This window comes from Limanda limanda, chromosome 17, assembly GCF_963576545.1.
Source record: "Limanda limanda chromosome 17, fLimLim1.1, whole genome shotgun sequence".
Classification (NCBI taxonomy): Eukaryota; Metazoa; Chordata; class Actinopteri; order Pleuronectiformes; family Pleuronectidae; genus Limanda; species Limanda limanda.
Genome location: NC_083652.1, coordinates 21,172,492 through 21,191,885, shown reverse-complemented (window position 1 = coordinate 21,191,885; position 19,394 = coordinate 21,172,492). Strand labels below are relative to the sequence as shown.

The 19,394-nt window shown below is 38.9% G+C and overlaps 3 protein-coding genes and 2 gene segments (V, D, J or C); 2 read left to right on the top strand and 3 right to left on the bottom strand.

Annotated features, from left to right (window-relative positions):
• Positions 1-2,085: 2,085 nt before the first annotated feature.
• On the top strand, positions 2,086-2,611 carry LOC133023718 (immunoglobulin lambda variable 3-21-like). The segment is given in 2 exon segments: positions 2,086-2,181; positions 2,274-2,611. Coding segments are annotated over 2 exon segments (378 nt in total).
• A 718-nt stretch (positions 2,612-3,329) lies between these two features.
• On the bottom strand, positions 3,330-5,363 carry LOC133022819 (immunoglobulin lambda-1 light chain-like). The gene is made up of 4 exons (XM_061089725.1): positions 5,257-5,363; positions 4,828-5,164; positions 4,499-4,533; positions 3,330-3,824 (listed from the first exon to the last, which is right to left on the bottom strand). The coding sequence occupies exons 1-4, from the start codon at positions 5,294-5,296 to the stop codon at positions 3,499-3,501; spliced, it is 738 nt and encodes a 245-aa protein (XP_060945708.1). The 5' UTR covers positions 5,297-5,363; the 3' UTR covers positions 3,330-3,498.
• Positions 5,364-7,620: 2,257 nt separating this feature from the next.
• LOC133023717 (immunoglobulin lambda variable 3-21-like) lies at positions 7,621-8,134 on the top strand. The segment is given in 2 exon segments: positions 7,621-7,716; positions 7,809-8,134. Coding segments are annotated over 2 exon segments (366 nt in total).
• A 1,267-nt stretch (positions 8,135-9,401) lies between these two features.
• LOC133022818 (immunoglobulin lambda-1 light chain-like) lies at positions 9,402-11,458 on the bottom strand. The gene is made up of 4 exons (XM_061089724.1): positions 11,352-11,458; positions 10,935-11,259; positions 10,595-10,629; positions 9,402-9,895 (listed from the first exon to the last, which is right to left on the bottom strand). The coding sequence occupies exons 1-4, from the start codon at positions 11,389-11,391 to the stop codon at positions 9,570-9,572; spliced, it is 726 nt and encodes a 241-aa protein (XP_060945707.1). The 5' UTR covers positions 11,392-11,458; the 3' UTR covers positions 9,402-9,569.
• Positions 11,459-14,970: 3,512 nt separating this feature from the next.
• On the bottom strand, positions 14,971-17,030 carry si:dkey-282h22.5 (uncharacterized protein LOC107988040 homolog). Its single transcript, XM_061090785.1, has 3 exons — positions 16,937-17,030; positions 16,678-16,804; positions 14,971-15,241 (listed from the first exon to the last, which is right to left on the bottom strand). The coding sequence occupies exons 1-3, from the start codon at positions 17,028-17,030 to the stop codon at positions 14,971-14,973; spliced, it is 492 nt and encodes a 163-aa protein (XP_060946768.1).
• Positions 17,031-19,394: the final 2,364 nt, after the last annotated feature.

Genomic DNA, 19,394 nt, shown 5'->3' with positions numbered 1-19,394 from the left:
CTTTAATCAGCTTTATTTAGAAATATTTCATTCATCCATTTTCCTCAGTGTAGGTGAATACTTTCATTGATTTGTGTGTTTTATAGGGTTTCCATAATTTTTCAAAGTTAAAGGGATAGTTCACCCAAAAATGAAAATCCACTCATTAATCACCACTATGCTGATGGAGGGGTGGGTGAAGTGTCTGAGTCCACAAAACACTTTTGGATTTCAGGGGTAAACAGCGCTGCAGCCAAATCCAATATAACACGAAAGGAGGTAATTTACACCATGTGTTTAGTCTGAATGTTCTCTGTGATCTACGTGTGAACGTGGCTCCAGACGAGGATATCAGAGGATATTAAGACTAAAAACATGGTGTAAATGAAGCTGTTTCAGGTGAGATTTGAATGTCAGGGCTTACGGACACTTGGATGACATCACAGGAGCTGTATGGAGGACTGATATTTATTTTATTCATTAGTGAGTGAATTTTTTATGTTTGGTGAACAATCCCTTTAAGTCACTGTTAAAATCTCCTTCATCAAGATTTTAATTAGTCAACAACAATCATCTATTCAGGATATGAACATAATTCAAACACACCACAGTTTAAATCTCTCTGATTGACCAAATAGCACTTGTTAAAACAGCAGTGTGTTTGCTTCAGGGACAGTTTCCAATCATTCTACACAGGTCTGACCCTTGACCTTTTCATTTTCATGAAGTTATAAATCAGGAGAGGCAGCCTGCAGGTGCATCCTGGGTCGGAAGAGGGTGAGGTTGAGAGGTTACGCTTCACTGATAAAAACTCTGTTTCAGTTGCAGCTCATTTGACTGTTCTGACGTGTCAACTGCTCATGAAATCACATTGTTTTTCTATTGAATGATGCTTGATTGTAACAGAATGAAGCCCGACAGTGTAAAAAAGGATGAATAATTTTCATATGTTCACATTTGTTTTTAAATTGACCTAAAGGTGGCGTGTATTTCTTTACTTTTACATGTAAGAAGGGGGCATGGTATGCATCATTCAAGTGATGAAGGTGGGGACTAATTTAATGAAAGCATTTAAATGTTTAAAGAAATGTCAATCACCACCGGCTCATGTCTCAACTCCCCTCTCTCATCTGCAGGATGCACCTTAAGGCCTCCTGTCGTTATATAGCTTCATGTAAATCAGTAGGTTTCAATTCACTGGACTGGAAACTGATGATTGAGTTATTACTATTAGTCATGTGCTTGTGTCCTGCAATAGAAGCCTCAATTTAAGTTGCAGTAAATGTATTGATCTTCCATCTCCGGTTACTCCAACTGAAACAAAGAAATGTGAAGATTCATACCTTACACAAACCAGCATGAGTGACATCTGTAGGATCTTGGACAAATCTTTTAGAAACGATGACCAGAAGTGAGACGGTTAGTGAACCATGAGTTTAACCACAGCTCCTCATCCGGTCAGTCACTCTGTTGACTGGAGAGTTGTTCCTTTTCTTTTCAGGCATCACAAATTCTGGAAATATTATTGGTCACCTCACTCTGCACAAGAACTCACACCAGAGAGTAACAAGTGGATAAGTTCAGAACATCTTCACCGGCACAAATGACAATTCCAGGTTTAATATCAAGGTGTTTGCTTTTTTAGTGCAGCAGCGTCTCTCCATGACTCACTTTCCTCCCTCCCAGGATGCACCTGCACTCCTTTCTCGTAGCTCCATGTGAACTATGAGGTCAGGGGTCAGTGAAATCCCAAAGTTTAAAAGGAAAAGTCTTGAACCAACTTCATTATATAACATCCAACACAAAACGTTTCTGTAATATCAATTTAGGCCCTGTAATCAACTCCTCTATTCATTTGAATATTCCCACTGTCCTATATGCAGAGAACATTATATGAACATATTCAATTATTGACTGAAGGATTTAATGATGTATTTAATTGGGGGAATATATATGTTTGCCATTTGGAAATTCTTCAACATCAAACCATTATCTAAATGTCAAATAGATCTAACTGAAGCTCCTCCTCCTGTTCCTCTCTCAGTTTCAGAGTTGTATTAAATTGCTCCTCCAGCACCTCCTCTCCTCATCCTCCAAACCCTCTCATCTGACCCTCATCACCCTCTCAAGTGACAAGGCCACTCTCAGCTCACACTGACAACATGCTGGGGACCCTCTGCACTCTCATCACCGCTCTAACATGTAAGGAGGCTGACTTCCTGCAGCTCCGTCCTCGTGTTGGATTCATCAGTCTGTGTGTTTCTCTTGACTCCGTGTGGTCTTGTTGTTTCCAGGTGTGAGTGGTGTGACGGTGGTGACACAGAAGCCTCCTGTTGTGACCGTGAGGAAAGGAGAGACAGTCACCATGGACTGTAACCTGGGGACTGTTACTAGCGACTCTGCTCGCTGGTATAAACAGATTCCAGGAGGAGTTCCTCAGTATGTACTGAGGTTTCATCATGGATCGAGCTCTCCAGCCTATGGTTCTGGTTTCTCTTCTCCCAAATTCACATCCACTCATCAGTCGACAACAGATTATCGTTTGATCATAAACAACGTGGAGGAGGGAGACTCTGCTGTTTATCACTGTAGCACATGGGACGGCTCTACTAATGAGTGGGTATCACAGTGATTTACACTGTGACAAAAACCTCCTCACTTAACACTTCTGCTTTTTCTCCTGCTGACACGTGTTAACTGACTGTGAAGCCATCAGGTTATGCTCTCTGTACACAGAAGTTGGAAACTCTGATTATACGTATATATAATATAACAAAATGTAAATGTTAAAACATCCCAGATTATTTTCCTGGATTACTACACAAATCTTAATTTTTGTGATTATATATATGATATAATTTAAAAACACTAAAACATAAATAATGATCTCAGAAAAGCTTGTTGTATATGTTCCCCTCCATGTCTCCAGTTTACACACATACTGCTGATTAGATTAAAACACTATTTTAAAGAGAGCTGACACTCGTCTTTATTATTTACTTAGGGCTATAAATAAAGAGAGCAGGTGCACAGGTGCATCCTGGGAAAGAGAAAAAAGGGTGGAGTGGAGAGGTGATGCTTCGGAAGATGAAAATTCTGATTCAGTTACTAAAGGTTTTATGAGAACGTTTCTACATTGATTCACTAATCCAAAGTAAAGGAAAATGTATTTAGGTCTCTGAGCCATTTTGTACCTTTTCAAGTATTAAGTACATTTTATTAAAAAAAAACAGAAACAAACTTTGCTGTCATTGTTGTGTTGAAAACGTTTCAGCAGATTCAAGGTCTGGTGAAGTTATTGTTAATGATGTCAAAATATCACTAGAATACAACAAACTATTTCAGACGTGTTTTGTTCAAAAAGATTTTTTATTGAAAGCAACAGCTGCAAAGTTGATAGAACACCACCACCCAACCTTCACAATGTGTGTCACAAGCATACAAACACATTCTCCTTCATGAAACAAAGCACAAACAGGAGAAAAGAAGCAGGTTTTAAATGGTCATTCTGCTACTCTGTTATTCTTCAGTGGGGCAGACGGACTTGTTGATGTTTTTCTCTGACGTCTGGGAGCCCAGAGACACTTTACATGTGTAAATCTTGTCCATGTTCCAGTCTGACGTCTGGATGGCCAGATAGCTGCTGATTTGGAAAGTCTGGTCCGGTTGGTGGACGGCGGTGCTGGTAGAGATCCCACTGCTCACTGGGCTCCCACCGACCAACCAGGTCACTTCTGCAAAAGGCACAGACTGACTGGACAGACAGAGCAGACTGGCTTTGTTGGAGCTGAGCTCAGCACTGGACGGAGGGAAGACAGTCAGGACAGGAGGAGAGAGGCTGGAGCCTGGAAATACAACAAGGACATTCATTGCTAGAAATACACAGATTGATGGAAAACATGACAGACTCAGTGAAGGAAAAAGAGTTTTCATGCTGCAGAAGCTTCTAAAATATTTATAGTTTGTCTTTTTTGAATTAACACTGTCAGTAGATTATGGTCTTTCAAAACAATAATACATTTATTGATTGTTTCTTACAAAATCATATTTTCATTCCAATACAACTTTTTCAGTCAGTGAGATAAATTATGACATATAAGTTCTTACTTTTTGTGTTTATGTAATAACCAAAGACGATTTCAAAAAGAGAATCAAGATACGTTAAAAACGAATCCTATGAACTAAACAACACATACCGTGGATCATCATTGTTATTGTAAAAGTAAATAGATTTTACAAAGATTATATTTCTCAAAACAATTGGAACTGAATAGTATATAAGTTGATTCTTATTACATTACATTTCCAGTCTTTCGATCATTGGCAACTTTCTGTGTCAAATACAAAGAGTAGTATCAAGGCTAAGCTGGTAAACAAAAATATAAGCAACTGAATTCACCAAATAAATTAAATGTTAAATATTTCAAAGAATCTATAAACACACATTTATTATTTTCTGTCCTTTTGGGTCGGAAGCAAAATATCAATAGTGTTTATTGAGGAGTTAAAAAGTTCTTACCAGTCACAATCAGCTTGGTCCCTTGTCCGAATACCACAGTGATTCAGTTTGTGCACATGGCTGTACAAAAACCTCCTGACGCTCTCTGAGGGGAGTGGAGCTGAAACTTCCTGTTGAGACCAACGTTCACTGTGAACGTCTCATTCTCTTCATAACTCTGTTTATTATCCAAAATATGAAAAACTGCTGCACTTTTTTCAAACTTTGTGTCTGCAGGACAATTGTTTCGATCACCCTCAATGTTTTTATGACTTATAGTGTTTGATGTTGTTTGGATGTGTTAACAGCAGCTGTGTGTCCCTCACTGAGGTTTTTGTCACACTGTAAATCACTGTGATACCCCTTCATCAGGAGAGCTGTCCCATGTGTAACAGTGATAAACAGCAGAGTCTCTCTCCTCCACGTTGTTTATGGTCAAACGATAATCTGTTGTCGACTGATGAGTGGATGTGAATTTCGGAGAAGAGAAACCAGAACCATAGGTTGGAGAACTATGGCTTCGATGAAACAACAGTACAAACTGAGGAACTCCTCCTGGAATCTGTTTATACCAACAAGCATCTTTGTTAGTAATAGTCCCCAGGTTACAGTCCATGGTGACTGTCTCTCCTTTCCTCACAGTCACAACAGGAGGCTTCTGTGTCACCACCGTCACACCACTCACACCTGGAAACAACAAGACCACAAGGAGTCAAGAGAAACACACAGACTGATGAATCCAACACGAGGCCGGAGCTGCAGGAAGTCAGCCTCCTTACATGTTAGAGCGGTGATGAGAGTGCAGAGGGTCCCCAGCATGTTGTCAGTGTGAGCTGAGAGTGGCCTTGTCACTTGAGAGGCTGATGAGGGTCAGATGAGAGGGTTTGGAGGATGAGGAGAGGAGGTGCTGGAGGAGCAATTTAATACAACTCTGAAACTGAGAGAGGGACAGGAGGAGGAGCTTTGGTTGAGTCTGCATGGTTTGTCATGTGTACTTTAATCCCCTGTACGGATACATTTTTCATTCATCTATTTTTCTCAGTGTACGTGAATACTTTCTTTGTTTTGTGTGATTTACAGTGTTTCCATTATTTTGCAAACTTAAAGGGATAGTTCACCCAAAAATTAAATTTCACTCATTATTCACTACTATGCCAATGGAGGGGTGGGTGAAGTGTTTGAGTCCACAAAACTCTTTCCGATTTCAGGGGTAAACAGAGTTGCACCCAAATCCAATATAACTCGAAAGGAGGTAATTTACACCATGTTTTTATTCTGAATGTTTTCTGTGATCTACATGTGAACGTGGCTCCAGACGAGGATATCAGAGGATATTAAGACTAAAAACATGGTGTAAATGAAGCTGTTTCAGGTGAGATTTGAATGTCAGGGCTTATGGACACTTGGATGACATCACAGGAGCTGTATGGAGGCTTGATATTTATTTTATACATTAGTGAGTGAATTTTTTAACTTTTGGTGAACAATCCCTTTAAGTCACAGTTAAAATCTCCTTCATCAAGATTTGAATTAGTCAACAACAATAATCTGTTTAGGACATGAACATAATTCAAACACACCACAGTTCAAATCTGTATGATTGACCAAATAGCACTTATTAAAAAAGCGGTGTGTTTGCAGTTAGGGACAGTTTCCTATCATTCTACACAGGGCTGACCCTTGACCTCTTCATTTACATGAAGTTATAAATCAGGAGAGGCGGCCTGCAGGTGCATCCTGGGTAGGAAGAGGGTGAGGTTGAGAGGTTGCGCTTCACTGATAAAAACTCTTTTTCAGTTGCAGCTCATTTAACTATTCTGACGTGTCAACTGCTCATGAGATCACATTGTTTTTTTGTATTGAATGATTCTTGAATATAACAGAATGAAGCATGACAGTGTAAGTAAATGATGAATAATGTTCATGCTGCAGAAGAGCGTTAAATGTTCACATTGGTTTTTTATTGACCTAAAGGTGGCGTGGATTTCTTTATTTTTTAATGCAGGTAGGTAGGCATTGGTATGCATCATTTAAGTGATGTAGGTGGGGACTAATTTAATAAAAGCATTTAAATGTTTTAAAGAAATGTCATCACCACCGGCTCATGTCTCAACTCCCCTCTCTCATCTGCAGGATGCACCTGAAGGCCTCCTGTCTTTATATAGCTTCATGTAAATCAGTAGGTTTCAATTCACTGGACTGGAAAATGATGATTCAGTTATTAGTTTAAGTCAGTCCTAGCTTATGAATATTCATTGTGAAAATATGTACATGTACTTGTGTCCTGCAATAGATGCCTAATTTTAAGTTGCAGTAAACGTACTAATCTCCCATCTCCGGTTACTCCAACTAAAACAAAGAAATGTGAAGATTCAAACTTTGCACAAACCAGCATGAGTGACATCTGTAGGATCTTGGACAAATCTTTTAGAAACGATGACCAGAAGTGAGACGGTTAGTGAACCATGAGTTTAACCACAGCTCCTCATCTGGTCAGTCACTCTGTTGACTGGAGAGTTGTTCCTTTTCTTTTCAGGCATCACAAATTCTGGAATTATTGGTCACCTCACTCTGCACAAAAACACACACCAGAGAGTAACAAGTGGATAAGTTCAGAACATTTTCACCAGCACAAATGACAATTCCAGGTTTAATATCAAGGCGTTTGCATTTTTAGTGCAGCAGCGTCTCTCCATGACTCACTTTCCTCCCTCCCAGGATGCACCTGCACTCCTCCTTTCTTGTAGCTCCATGTGAACTATGAGGTCAGGGGTCAGTGAAATCCCAAAGTTTAAAAGGAAAATTCTTGAACCAACTTCATTATATAACATCCAACACAAAACGCTTTTGTATTATCAACGTTAGATCCTTTAATCAACTCTTTCAGTCATCTTAACATTCACACTGTCCTATATGCAGAGAACATTATCTGAACTTATTCAATTATTGAATGATTTATTTAATGATGTATTTAATAGGTTGGAATATATATGTTTGCCACTTGGATATTCATCAACATAAAACCATTATCGAAGCGTCAAATAGATCTAACTGAAGCTCCTCCTCCTGTCCCTCTCTCAGTTTCAGAGTTGTATTAAATTGCTCCTCCAGCACCTCCTCTCCTCATCCTCCAAACCCTCTCATCTGACCCTCATCAGCCTCTCAAGTGACAAGGCCACTCTCAGCTCACACTGACAACATGCTGGGGACCCTCTGCACTCTCATCACCGCTCTAACATGTAAGGAGGCTGACTTCCTGCAGCTCCGGCCTCGTGTTGGATTCATGAGTCTGTGTGTTTCTCTTGACTCCGTGTGGTCTTGTTGTTTCCAGGTGTGAGTGGTGTGACGGTGCCTCCTGTTGTGACCGTGAGGAAAGGAGAGACAGTCACCATGGACTGTAACCTGGGGACTGTTACTGGCAGCGATGCTCGTTGGTATAAACAGATTCCAGGAGGAGTTCCTCAGTTTGTACTGAGGTTTCATCATAGCTATAGTTCTCCAACCTATGGTTCTGGTTTCTCTTCTCCGAAATTCACATCCACTCATCAGTCGACAACAGATTATCGTTTGACCATAAACAACGTGGAGGAGGGAGACTCTGCTGTTTATCACTGTCAAACATGGGACAGCTCTGCTAGTGAAAACGTATCACAGTGATTCACACTGTGACAAAAACCTCCTCACTTAACACTTCTGCTTTTTCTCCTGCTGACACATGTTGACTGACTGTGAAGCCATCAGGTGATGCTCTCTGTACACAGTTGAAACCTCTGATTATACGTATATATAATATAACAAAATGTAAATGTCAAAACATCCAAGATTATTTTCCTGGATTACTACACAAATCTTAATTTTTGTGATTATATATATATATATATATGATATGCTCGAACAACACTAAAGCACAAATCATGATCACAGAAAAGCTTTTAAAATTGTTGAAATAATTATTTTGATAAGAACATTTTAATATAACTTTCCCCTCATATTGAAACAATGAATTAACAGGAAGTGAGCAGCAAATAATCAATTTGTTAATTTAATGAATAAAATGTCCTCAAAGTAATAAAAGTGTGACGCACATCTAGTGATGGTTGAGGTGATTGGTTATTCTATGCCAATCTAACTAATTTACCATTCCTTCATTTATATGCTTCATTCATCAATGTGTAATGATTAATACGATTTCAACAAAATTACTTAATAAATTCAAGTCCTAATCAGAGCAGCTCACAAACAGGACGTCAGCAGAAATGTTATCTGTGAAATCACATCAGTATTAACCCACAGGTATTAAACCCCCATGTTTAATGCTGCAGATAATGTGACAGCTTAGTTAGGAACAATTCAATGATCTGTCTGTTTCTTTTTCTAACAGATGCATTGTTGCCTTTTCAGCATTTGTCATTGGAGAACCAGAGTCAACTGAGGTTGTCACACTCTGACTCCTGGGAAGGAGAAAACTTGTTGTATATGTTCCCCTCCATGTGTCCAGATTACACACATACTGCTGATTAAATTAAAAAAATATTTTAAAGAGAGCTGATATTTATATTATTTAATTAGGGCTATAAGTAAGGAGAGGGGTTGCACAGGTGCATCCTGGGAAGAGACAAGAAAAGGTGGAGTGGAGAGTTGATGCTTCCGAGGATGAAAATTCAGATACAGTTACTACAAGTTTTCATGAGAACGTTACTACATTGATTCACTAAACCAAAATAAGGGAAAACTAATTTTGCTCTATGAGCCATTTTGTACCTTTTCAAGTATTAAGAAAATTTTACTGACACAAACAGAAACAAACTTTGATGTCATTTGTGTTGAGAAACGTTATAACAGTATCAGGCACTTGTGAAGTTATTGTTAATGAAATCAAAATATTATTAACCCAGCTGCAGTGAGAACAAATATTTCAGACGTGTTTTGTTCATAATGATTTTTTATTGAAAGCAACAGTTGCAAAGTTGATAGAACACCACCACCCAACCCTCACAACGTGTGTCACAAGCATACAAACACATTCTCCTTCATGAAACAAGCACAAAGAGGAAAAAAGAAGCAGGTTTTAAATGGTCATTCTGCTCCTCTGTTATTCTTCAGTGGTGCAGACGGACTTGTTGATGTTTTTCTCTGACGTCTGGGAGCCCAGAGACACTTTACATGTGTAAATCTTGTCCATGTTCCAGTCTGACGTCTGGATGGCCAGATAGCTGCTGATTTGGAAAGTCTGGTCCGGTTGGTGGACGGCGGTGCTGGTAGAGATCCCACTGCTCACTGGGCTCCCACCGACCAACCAGGTCACTTCTGCAAACGGCACAGGCTGACTGGACAGACAGAGCAGACTGGCTTTGTTGGAGCTGAGCTCAGCACTGGACGGAGGGAAGACAGTCAGGACAGGAGGAGAGAGGCTGGAGCCTGGAAATACAACAAGGACATTAATAACTAGAAATACACTGATTGATGGAAAACATGACAGTCTCACTGAAGGATAAAGAGTTTTCATGCTGCAAAAGAATTGAAAATACTTACAGTTTCTCTTTTTTAATTAACTCTTTGAATATAATATGTTCCATAAGTCTTTCAAAACATCAATACATTCATTTATCGTGTCTAACAAAATCATATTTGTGTTCCAATACAACTTTTTCAGTCAGTGAGATAAATTATGACATATAAGTTCTTACTTTTTGTGTTCATATAATAACCAAAAACGATTTCAAAAAAAGAATTAGGATACGTTAAAAACGAATTATATAAACCAAACAAAAAATACAGTGGATCATCGTTGTTATCGTAAAGGTAAAAAGATTTTACAAAGATTAAATTTCTCATAAAATGATGAATTGTATATCATATAAGTATATTCTTATTAAAAACAGGCCAATCATTTGTAGAAAACATTTCCAGTCTTGTGCTCATTGGAACATTTCTGTGTCAAATAAAAAGTGTAGTATCAAGGCTAAGCTGGTATACAAAAATATAAGCATCATAAATTCAACAAATTAAAAGTTAAATATTTTACACAATCTATAAACACACATTTATTCTTTTCTGTCCTTTTGGGTCAGAAGCAAAATATCAATAGTGTTTATTGAGGAGTTTAAAAGTTCTTACCCGTCACAATCAGCTTGGTCCCTTGTCCGAATACCACAGTGATTCAGTTTGTGCACATGGCTGTACAAAAACCTCCTGACGCTCTCTGAGGGGAGTGGAGCTGAAACTTCCTGTTGAGACCAACGTTCACTGTGAACGTCTCATTCTCTTCATCACTCTGTTTATTTTACAAAATAAAAAAACTGCTTCACTTGTTTCAAACATTGTGTCTTCAGGGCAATTGTTTCGATCACCCTCAATGTTTTTATGACTTATAGTGTTTGATGTTGGTCGGGTGTGTTGACAGCAGCTGTGTGTCCCTCACTGAGGTTTTTGTCACAGTGTAAATCACTGTGATACCTCTTCTTTGGCAGAGTCGTCCCATGTGCTACAGTGATAAACAGCAGAGTCTCCCTCCTCCACGTTGTTTATGATCAAACGATAATCTGTTGACGACTGATGAGTGGATGTGAATTTGGGAGAAGAGAAACCAGAACCATAGTCTGGAGAGCTTTTACTATGATAAAACCTCAGTACAAACTGAGGAACTCCTCCTGGAATCTGTTTATACCACCAAGCATATTGGTCAGTAACAGTCCCCAGGTTACAGTCCATGGTGACTGTCTCTCCTTTCCTCACGGTCACAACAGGAGGCTTCTGTGTCACCACCGTCACACCACTCACACCTGGAAACAACAAGACCACACGGAGTCAAGAGAAACACACAGACTGATGAATCCAACACGAGGCCGGAGCTGCAGGAAGTCAGCCTCCTTACATGTTAGAGCGGTGATGAGAGTGCAGAGGGTCCCCAGCATGTTGTCAGTGTGAGCTGAGAGTGGCCTTGTCACTTGAGAGGCTGATGAGGGTCAGATGAGAGGGTTTGGAGGATGAGGAGAGGAGGTGCTGGAGGAGCAATTTAATACAACTCTGAAACTGAGAGAGGGACAGGAGGAGGAGCTTTGGTTAAGTCTGCATGGGTTTTGATATAAACTTTAATCCTCTTTATGGAGAAATATTTCATTCATCTATTTTTCTCAGTGTACGTGAATACTTTCATTGATTTGTGTGTTTTATAGTGTTACCATAATTTTGCAAAATTAAAGTAATAGTTCATCCAATTAATTTTCAATTTTGCTTGAACCTACACTTTAAGTCACAGTTAAAATCACCTCCATCAAGATTTACATTTTTTAACAACAATCATCTATTTAAGATATGAACATAATTTAAACACACCACAGTTAAAATGTGTATGATTGACCAAATAGCACTTAATTAATTAATTAATTAAAACAGTAGGTGCAGGTGCATCCTTGGTAGGAAGAGGGTGAGGTTGAGAGGTTACGCTTCACTGATAAAAACTCTGTTTCAGTTGCAGCTCATTTGACTGTTCTGACGTTTCAACTGCTCATGAAATCAGCTTGCTTTTTTCTATTGAATGATTCGTTAATGTAACAGAATGAAGCATGACAGTGTAAGTAAATGATGAATAAGTTGTTCACATTTGTTTTTTTATTGACCCTTAAGTGAACCAAAGTGACTCGATCACCCCCTAGTGGCTGCCTGCAGATGATTTTACCTGCTTTTATTTAATCACTCCTCTCCTATTGAAACAGCCTTTTTACTTCCCTCACCCAAAAATCTATCGATGGACTCCAGACTGTACAGAACTCAGCTGCCAGGCTTTCAAACCGAACCATAAGACCACATCACTCCTGTTCTAGCGTCTTCACACTGGCTTCCTCTATGTTTTAGAAGAGATTTTAAGATTTATTTTAAATCTCTCCGTGGCATTTCTCTCAGCTACATAACAGACCTGTTAGTATTTTATGTCCCATCTCGTACATGGACATCTTCAGGCAGAGGTCTTCTCTGTGTTCCAAACACTACATTAAAAACTAAAGGGGTTTCCTTTGAGGGCCCCAAGACTCAATAATATGCCTGAGGAAATCACGTCATCTGAGATCTCTTTTAAATCCTGTGGTAAAGCATACTTTCATCGGAGAGCCTGATTTTATCTGAATCTCATTTCCTTTTTTGTTGAATAATGTTTTTAAAACTTAATTTAAAATAATTAAATATCTTTCAGAGCTCTTTTACATGAATACTGTCTTTTAATATTTGGGATTTTTCATTCTTTCTGTGCTCTGTTTTATTTTGCTGCCCTTGAATAAGCTGTTTGTTTCTATTCATAAAGTAATTATTAGGTCAGAAACCCTGCTTCCTGAATGTTATGGTCCAATCCATTGACCAACATTAAATGTACATGTCACTTTTTTTAGGAAGTTCTCATCACACTGATGTATGTTTGAGTTTGAATGTATCCAGTGGCTGTGGTTTCAATTAGTTATTGATGCTATACAAAGGGGTTAAACATCATGATTGACAGCTGAGACTGATTTGTGATTAGTCGAGTGCGTGCTTCGTCAGGACCTCGATATTGCACCCCCATCCCCTGATCTCCATCATGCAGACGCTAGCTCCACATTAAATAATTGCAGAAAAATGGCAGATTTCCTATTTGCCATATATTCTAGCTTCCTCTCTGGAAAGTGGGAGGAAATGGAGGCGTGTTGTCCATCTATATTTAGACACTATGGTTTGGAGGATGCAACATTGAAACTGATCTACTGCTATGAGGAGCTTTGTTCGACCTTCATATGTGATATGTGTTAATATAAACCATATTGATATTATATATAATTTTATACAATAATATTGTCTTTTGCACACTCTTTCTACATATTCTTACACTCATAGTATATTATATTATCTATTGTATAGTCCAATACTTATATTTATACCTCTACTATATATCATATCATATTATATCATACTCTCTGTATATTCTTTGTATATATAAGTCTATATACACATATTTATACATGTGTACATGTTATTATTATTATTATTATATTTACTTTTATTATTATTTATACTGTTGCTGCTACCATTATTACTATATACTGCTATTATATTGGTATAATTACTATCATATATAAATATATATTCTGCTATATTATATACTATATATACTGGACTATTTTTATATACTGTGTAACAATAACATTACCATCATATCATCAGTACTATTACCATCATCTTGCCACTGCACCTTATCTACCTATTTACCTGTTTTTTATTCTTTCTACCTCAATATTTTTTATTTTATTGTATTGTATTTTATTGTATTCAAATATACCGGCTGCTATGACGACTTAATTTCCCTTCGGGAATGAATAAAGTAATCTATCTATGTATCTATCTATGTATCTATCTATGTATCTATCTATGTATCTATCTATGTATCTATCTATGTATCTATCTATCTATCTATCTATCTATCTATCTATCTATCTATCTATCTATCTATCTATCTATCTATCTATCTATCTATCTATCTATCTATCTATCTATCTATCTATCTATCTATCTATCTATCTATCTATCTATCTATCTATCTATCTATCTATCTATCTATCTATCTATCTATCTATCTATCTATCTATCTATCTATCTATCTATCTATCTATCTATCTATCTATCTATCTATCTATCTATCTATCTATCTATCTATCTATCTATCTATCTATCTATCTATCTATCTATCTATCTGTCTGTCTGTCTGTCTGTCTGTCTGTCTGTCTGTCTGTCTGTCTGTCTGTCTGTCTGTCTGTCTGTCTGTCTGTCTGTCTGTCTGTCTGTCTGTCTGTCTGTCTGTCTGTCTGTCTGTCTGTCTGTCTGTCTGTCTATCTATCTATCTATCTATCTATCTATCTATCTATCTATCTATCTATCTATCTATCTATCTATCTATCTATCTATCTATCTATCTATCTATCTATCTATCTATCTATCTATCTATCTATCTATCTATCTATCTATCTATCTATCTATCTATCTATCTATCTATCTATCTGTCTATCTATCTATCTATCATGCCTCAACTACGTCCCGTTACTTTCAGCAGAGGCAAACGGTTTTATTTGTACAACAAAACATTGTCAATTCTATTTTCACGTTTTTTTTTAACTTTAATTTCAAAAGGGATGAAGCCACCACCTTTATTTTTACAAACTCATCACCATAATTAACTGTCACCAATAGCATTCCTCTGCAGTACGTCATGTTACTTTAAGGTTTAACACAGAGCGGCCAGATGACAGTCAGGGATAATTTGATAAATACTGCCTCCCTGTGGTTAAAAGTGACCTTGCACAGAGAGGGGAAGGTGAGTACATTTGAAGTCTATTTCTACTAAAATTTTATTTATGTCATTTTTTATCACATCACACACATAAAATAACAGAAATTATTCAATGTCTTCTGAACAATTAATGAACACATCTGCTCCTGTTCAACGCATCAGCATATCGAACCACTGGGCAAGGGGTCTACGGTCTCTGAAGCCTTTTCGTCCTCGCTCCGATCAGTGTTGGCCCCCTGACAATCCTCCTGCCAGGAGCCCTCCTCTGCGCCTGCAGTGGAGACCTCAGTCCGACCCTGGGGTGAATCCTCGGAATGGGCTGAGTGGATCTGCCGGTGCTGAGGTCGTCCACAAAAGCCTCCACTTGGTCAAACTTTGTGCCGAGGCTCCCCAGCTCGTCCTTCAGCGAGTTAAACTGCCTGTAGAGGTCTCCCAGTGCTTCTGACAGAGGCTGGATCCTGGACCAATGCAGAGACATATGGGAAGGTGCAAATAAATGGTTTCAGTACGGCCAGTCAACAAACGGCTGGCACTGCAATGCCCCATGAGCTTTCATGTAAGTGAAAGGAGAACAGAGTCAAATTGGACGACCCCAACATGAAAGTCACGGCATACTGTTAAACAGAAACAGCTTCATCATCTGTGGGAAACATCAGGATAGCAGACATAAAAATCAATACAAATGTAATATGTTTTGGCCTAGTTTTAACAAAGGACACAGAGCCTGCAGGACTGCTGGAAAATAACTGAGTACATTTACTCAAGCCCTTTCTGTGTAGTACAGTGTTTATGTACTTACACTTATGGATATTTTCATTTCATTCTATATGCATCCACTCCACCACATTTCAGAGGGAAATACTGTTCTTAAACCATACTGCAATACCCTTTATAGTTACTCGAGTGTTCAAGTACTGTATACTCAAACATTTTACGAAAATGTAAAAGTAACACATCCACTTTTATACTTGAGTAAAAGTAAGTACTTGCATTAACTATACTTAAACTATTTGAAAAAAAGTAATCACAGCTATTCCCTAATTTAAAGGCCCTGTACATGATTTTTGTCAAGTCTCAGCTTTGGACTAGAAAGATATGTGTTTATATATATTTATATATATGGAGTATAATTGAAAATAACCTGAAAACCTAATTATAGTAAGGAAGTCGGGTACTTTGTTTCATCCCAGCACTGCAGGTTGCTTTAAAAATGATTTTACAAAAAGAAAAAATACAACACATTGTTAAAGATGAAAAAATTTGATTTCCAACCTTTGAGGATCATATTTCTCCAAAGAGCTTCTCGTATGTATGGATTTCAATAAATGTCCTGAACCAATATCCCAAAATAAATAAAAGTTTAGAGAAGAAGTCTCAGAACTTGGTTTTCTCATAATTTCCTCTTCCACTCTGATATTTCCCTCAATGGGCCTGCACTGGCCCAGAGTCCACCTGAAATGGTTATTCTGGAATGTTCGTGTTAAATGTGGACCCAGCTGTTGGCGTAATTGTCTCCAGAGGAAAAGTTCAATGACTTTGAGTATTGTCTGCCAGGATCTCTTCACCAGAATAGGAGGCTGAAACATTTCCCAGCTTCCTCTGGGTGAGGTCATTTACTTAGTTTAAGGCTTGTCCTTGCAGGGACCTTGGAAATTCACCACCTCTGGCTCCGACCGGTCCACGGTCTTATGCAATGCTCAGCGAGTTGAGCAACAACCTAATTTCGTACGACTGCGAGGAAGAATCAAATCTTCACTTTCATCAGAGTCTTGTTATGCATTGCACATCCCCCATCTCTTACTCAACATTTAAACTTGTTGTTTTTGTTCTAGCTTGTGTACCAGCACGGCACTATGTCCCACAGTGAGTCCAGTAAGATGCTTGAGTGACCCACCTGTTGTATTCAGGGAGGACGGAGGCATGGTCATTAATCAGCAGATCTTTCACTTGGCTGACTATAGCAAATTTCCAGTTATCCAGAACCTGAGTCAGGTTGGAGCAAGTTCTGCCGTAGGTGTGTTCTGCTGAAGACAGAAACTTTTACTAAGACTGTGTCCGGCTGCTTACAGTACTTTGAAAACAATCTTTCATCTTTTTTGACATTTAACATCTCTGTTTATCATTTGCAGATTGTGGAGTGTGATGTCCCTGACCTGCAGCGTCCCAGCGCTGGGTTTTCTGTGTCCATTTCTGAGCTCCACACGTTGAAACCATGCAGAGAAGGACCAGAGCCCCCCTCATCCTCATCTTCCTCACTGAACAAAAACAGAAATATGGGACGCGGGTGCTGCCGAGAAACAAGTTCACAGGAAAGTGAAGAAGGACAACTTGCAAGTGGACATGGCAAAGTTATAATTCAGATAAATTTGCAAATCATCATCATGCACTGGGTTTTACGGTACCTTTCTGTGAAAAGTGTTTTTTTTCCTTCCTCTTTCCAGGTCAGAGCAGGACCACAGTCTTTGTGATGGAATCGTTCAACAGTGACACACTGAGAAACCATGACCTGGCCAGCATGCTGTTATAAAGGCCTCCCTTAACTCCTGCAGCCAATCCCCACACCACCTGCCCCCGCCCACTCCAGAAGGGCTGTGACACACTCTGTAGCATGTGAGCACACTGGACGAAGACACAACATGGTGAACACATGCACATGCACACAGACACGCACACACACACACACACCAATCTTAGGGGACAATGCCTTGACTTTCATTCATTGTAAACCAAAACTTACCTCTAACCTTAAACGTGAGCAATTCTTACTTAACCCAAAACTTAACCTTGAGTCCATATATGCTGATTTGAATGTTTATACGTATATAGGCAGATAATGTTTACATTTACATTATATGTGGGGTAGAGTGGGCGTTCTCCAACAAGAAGGTTGCTGGTTCAATCCCCACTCTTCCCCATCTGCATGCCCAAGTGTCCTTGGCAAGATACTGAAACCCTAAATGGCCCCTCATAAAATGTTGGGTGTACTAAAAATGTAAGTCGCTTTGGACAAAAAGCGTCAGCTAAATAACATGTAATGTAACAAAAAGAATATGAGTATAGCATGATAAATAATGTGTATATATTTGGAAATAAATTCTCCCTTGGTAAACAAAATGTTCTATACTACAACTACAGAAAGTTGTACATGATTATACAGGTATAAAGATTCTAAAGTGGTAACAAAAACAGGTGCACACAAACGCACACACAGACACACACACACGGCTCCCAGGGGCTCGTATCAGATGTGTCTTGCAGCCCCCACATCTGCACTGTAAAAAAACAAACGATCCTGAGTGGGAGGTCCTGATAATCCCCAATCTATGCTCCGTCTATCCTCCATGTGTCGTTTAGCTGCTGTGGGTGTTTTCGGGGACTGCACCCCCGATGGGCCCTAATCCAGGGGAGGTGTTTGATGTAGCAGTGTGGCTCCAGCCAGCGGAGCATTCTTGCTGCCGACTGTAATCCAATCTGCTCGGCATCTGGGCTACGACACTCCCGGCCAGCTCTGGTCCCTTTAGTTGTCCTGATAGATCAAAACCCAAAGGGGCTGCATTCAAAGCAGCTGGAAATGAGATGATGTGGTTGTCGAGGTAATAATGTTTTGTATTCTTTAATTCCTTGTGTAGTTATTACAGGAAACTCTAACCTCGGACAGGCTGCTCACTGATCCACTCAATTATTTTGCTCAAAGTCAGATAAATTCACCTTTTGTCCACCCAAGACATATTCCTTAAATTATAGGCGGTTGGACACTCAAGCCTTTCCTTTTCCAGTCAGAAACTAAATAACTTTTGTTGCATCAAGTGTCTTACTCCATCTGAAACACTGTGCTGTATCCTGTACTGATGCATGCTGGTATTTGTAATGACACAAGGTCAGCTGCAAGGTCAGCTGCTGACAAAAGGAATCTGGCCACAGTCACATGGAGATGATATAGTGTACTGCATGCTTTTTAGTTTCATATTGGTCAGCGTTGAAAACATTAAAGAATATGGTGGGTTCGGCTAATGGAGTGGGAACTAACCGCACCTTAAATCACAGCCTCTCAAATGATTTATGAACAAGGAGACACTGTGATTTAAGGCAGATTCTCACATATCTTTGATTCTGTCAGCAAGTCACCGTAACCTACAAATCTGTATAATCTTATTGAGCTGTGAAGCACACTTCCTTTTCGATCAAATGATTTAACGGCTCATGATCATTCCTTGTTTGTCGAGTGTAATATTTTCTGCGACACTGATGTGCAAGATACTTAAGATCCTGCATTACTGGGTATGCAAGATTATATATAACCCTCTGAGCGAAAGACATTCAACCTTTATTTATATAATAATAATAATTATTGTTATGAAGAATGTAATATGTTTTTTTTTTGTTTCAACAGATTAATATGGAAAGAGATTTAGGACAGCATTCTGCAGGAGTAGACTGACTTTCTTCCAGCTCCTTCGCTTGGATCGTCACAGGCCGAGGAAAGTTTGACAGCAGAGGACATGCAGAGCCAGAGAGTGAGACACCAGGCCTCGGTCTTCCTGTTCTTAACTCACTCGCTGCTGGTTATTGACCCACAGCAGCAGATCTTCCCAACAGTATTCAAACAAAAAG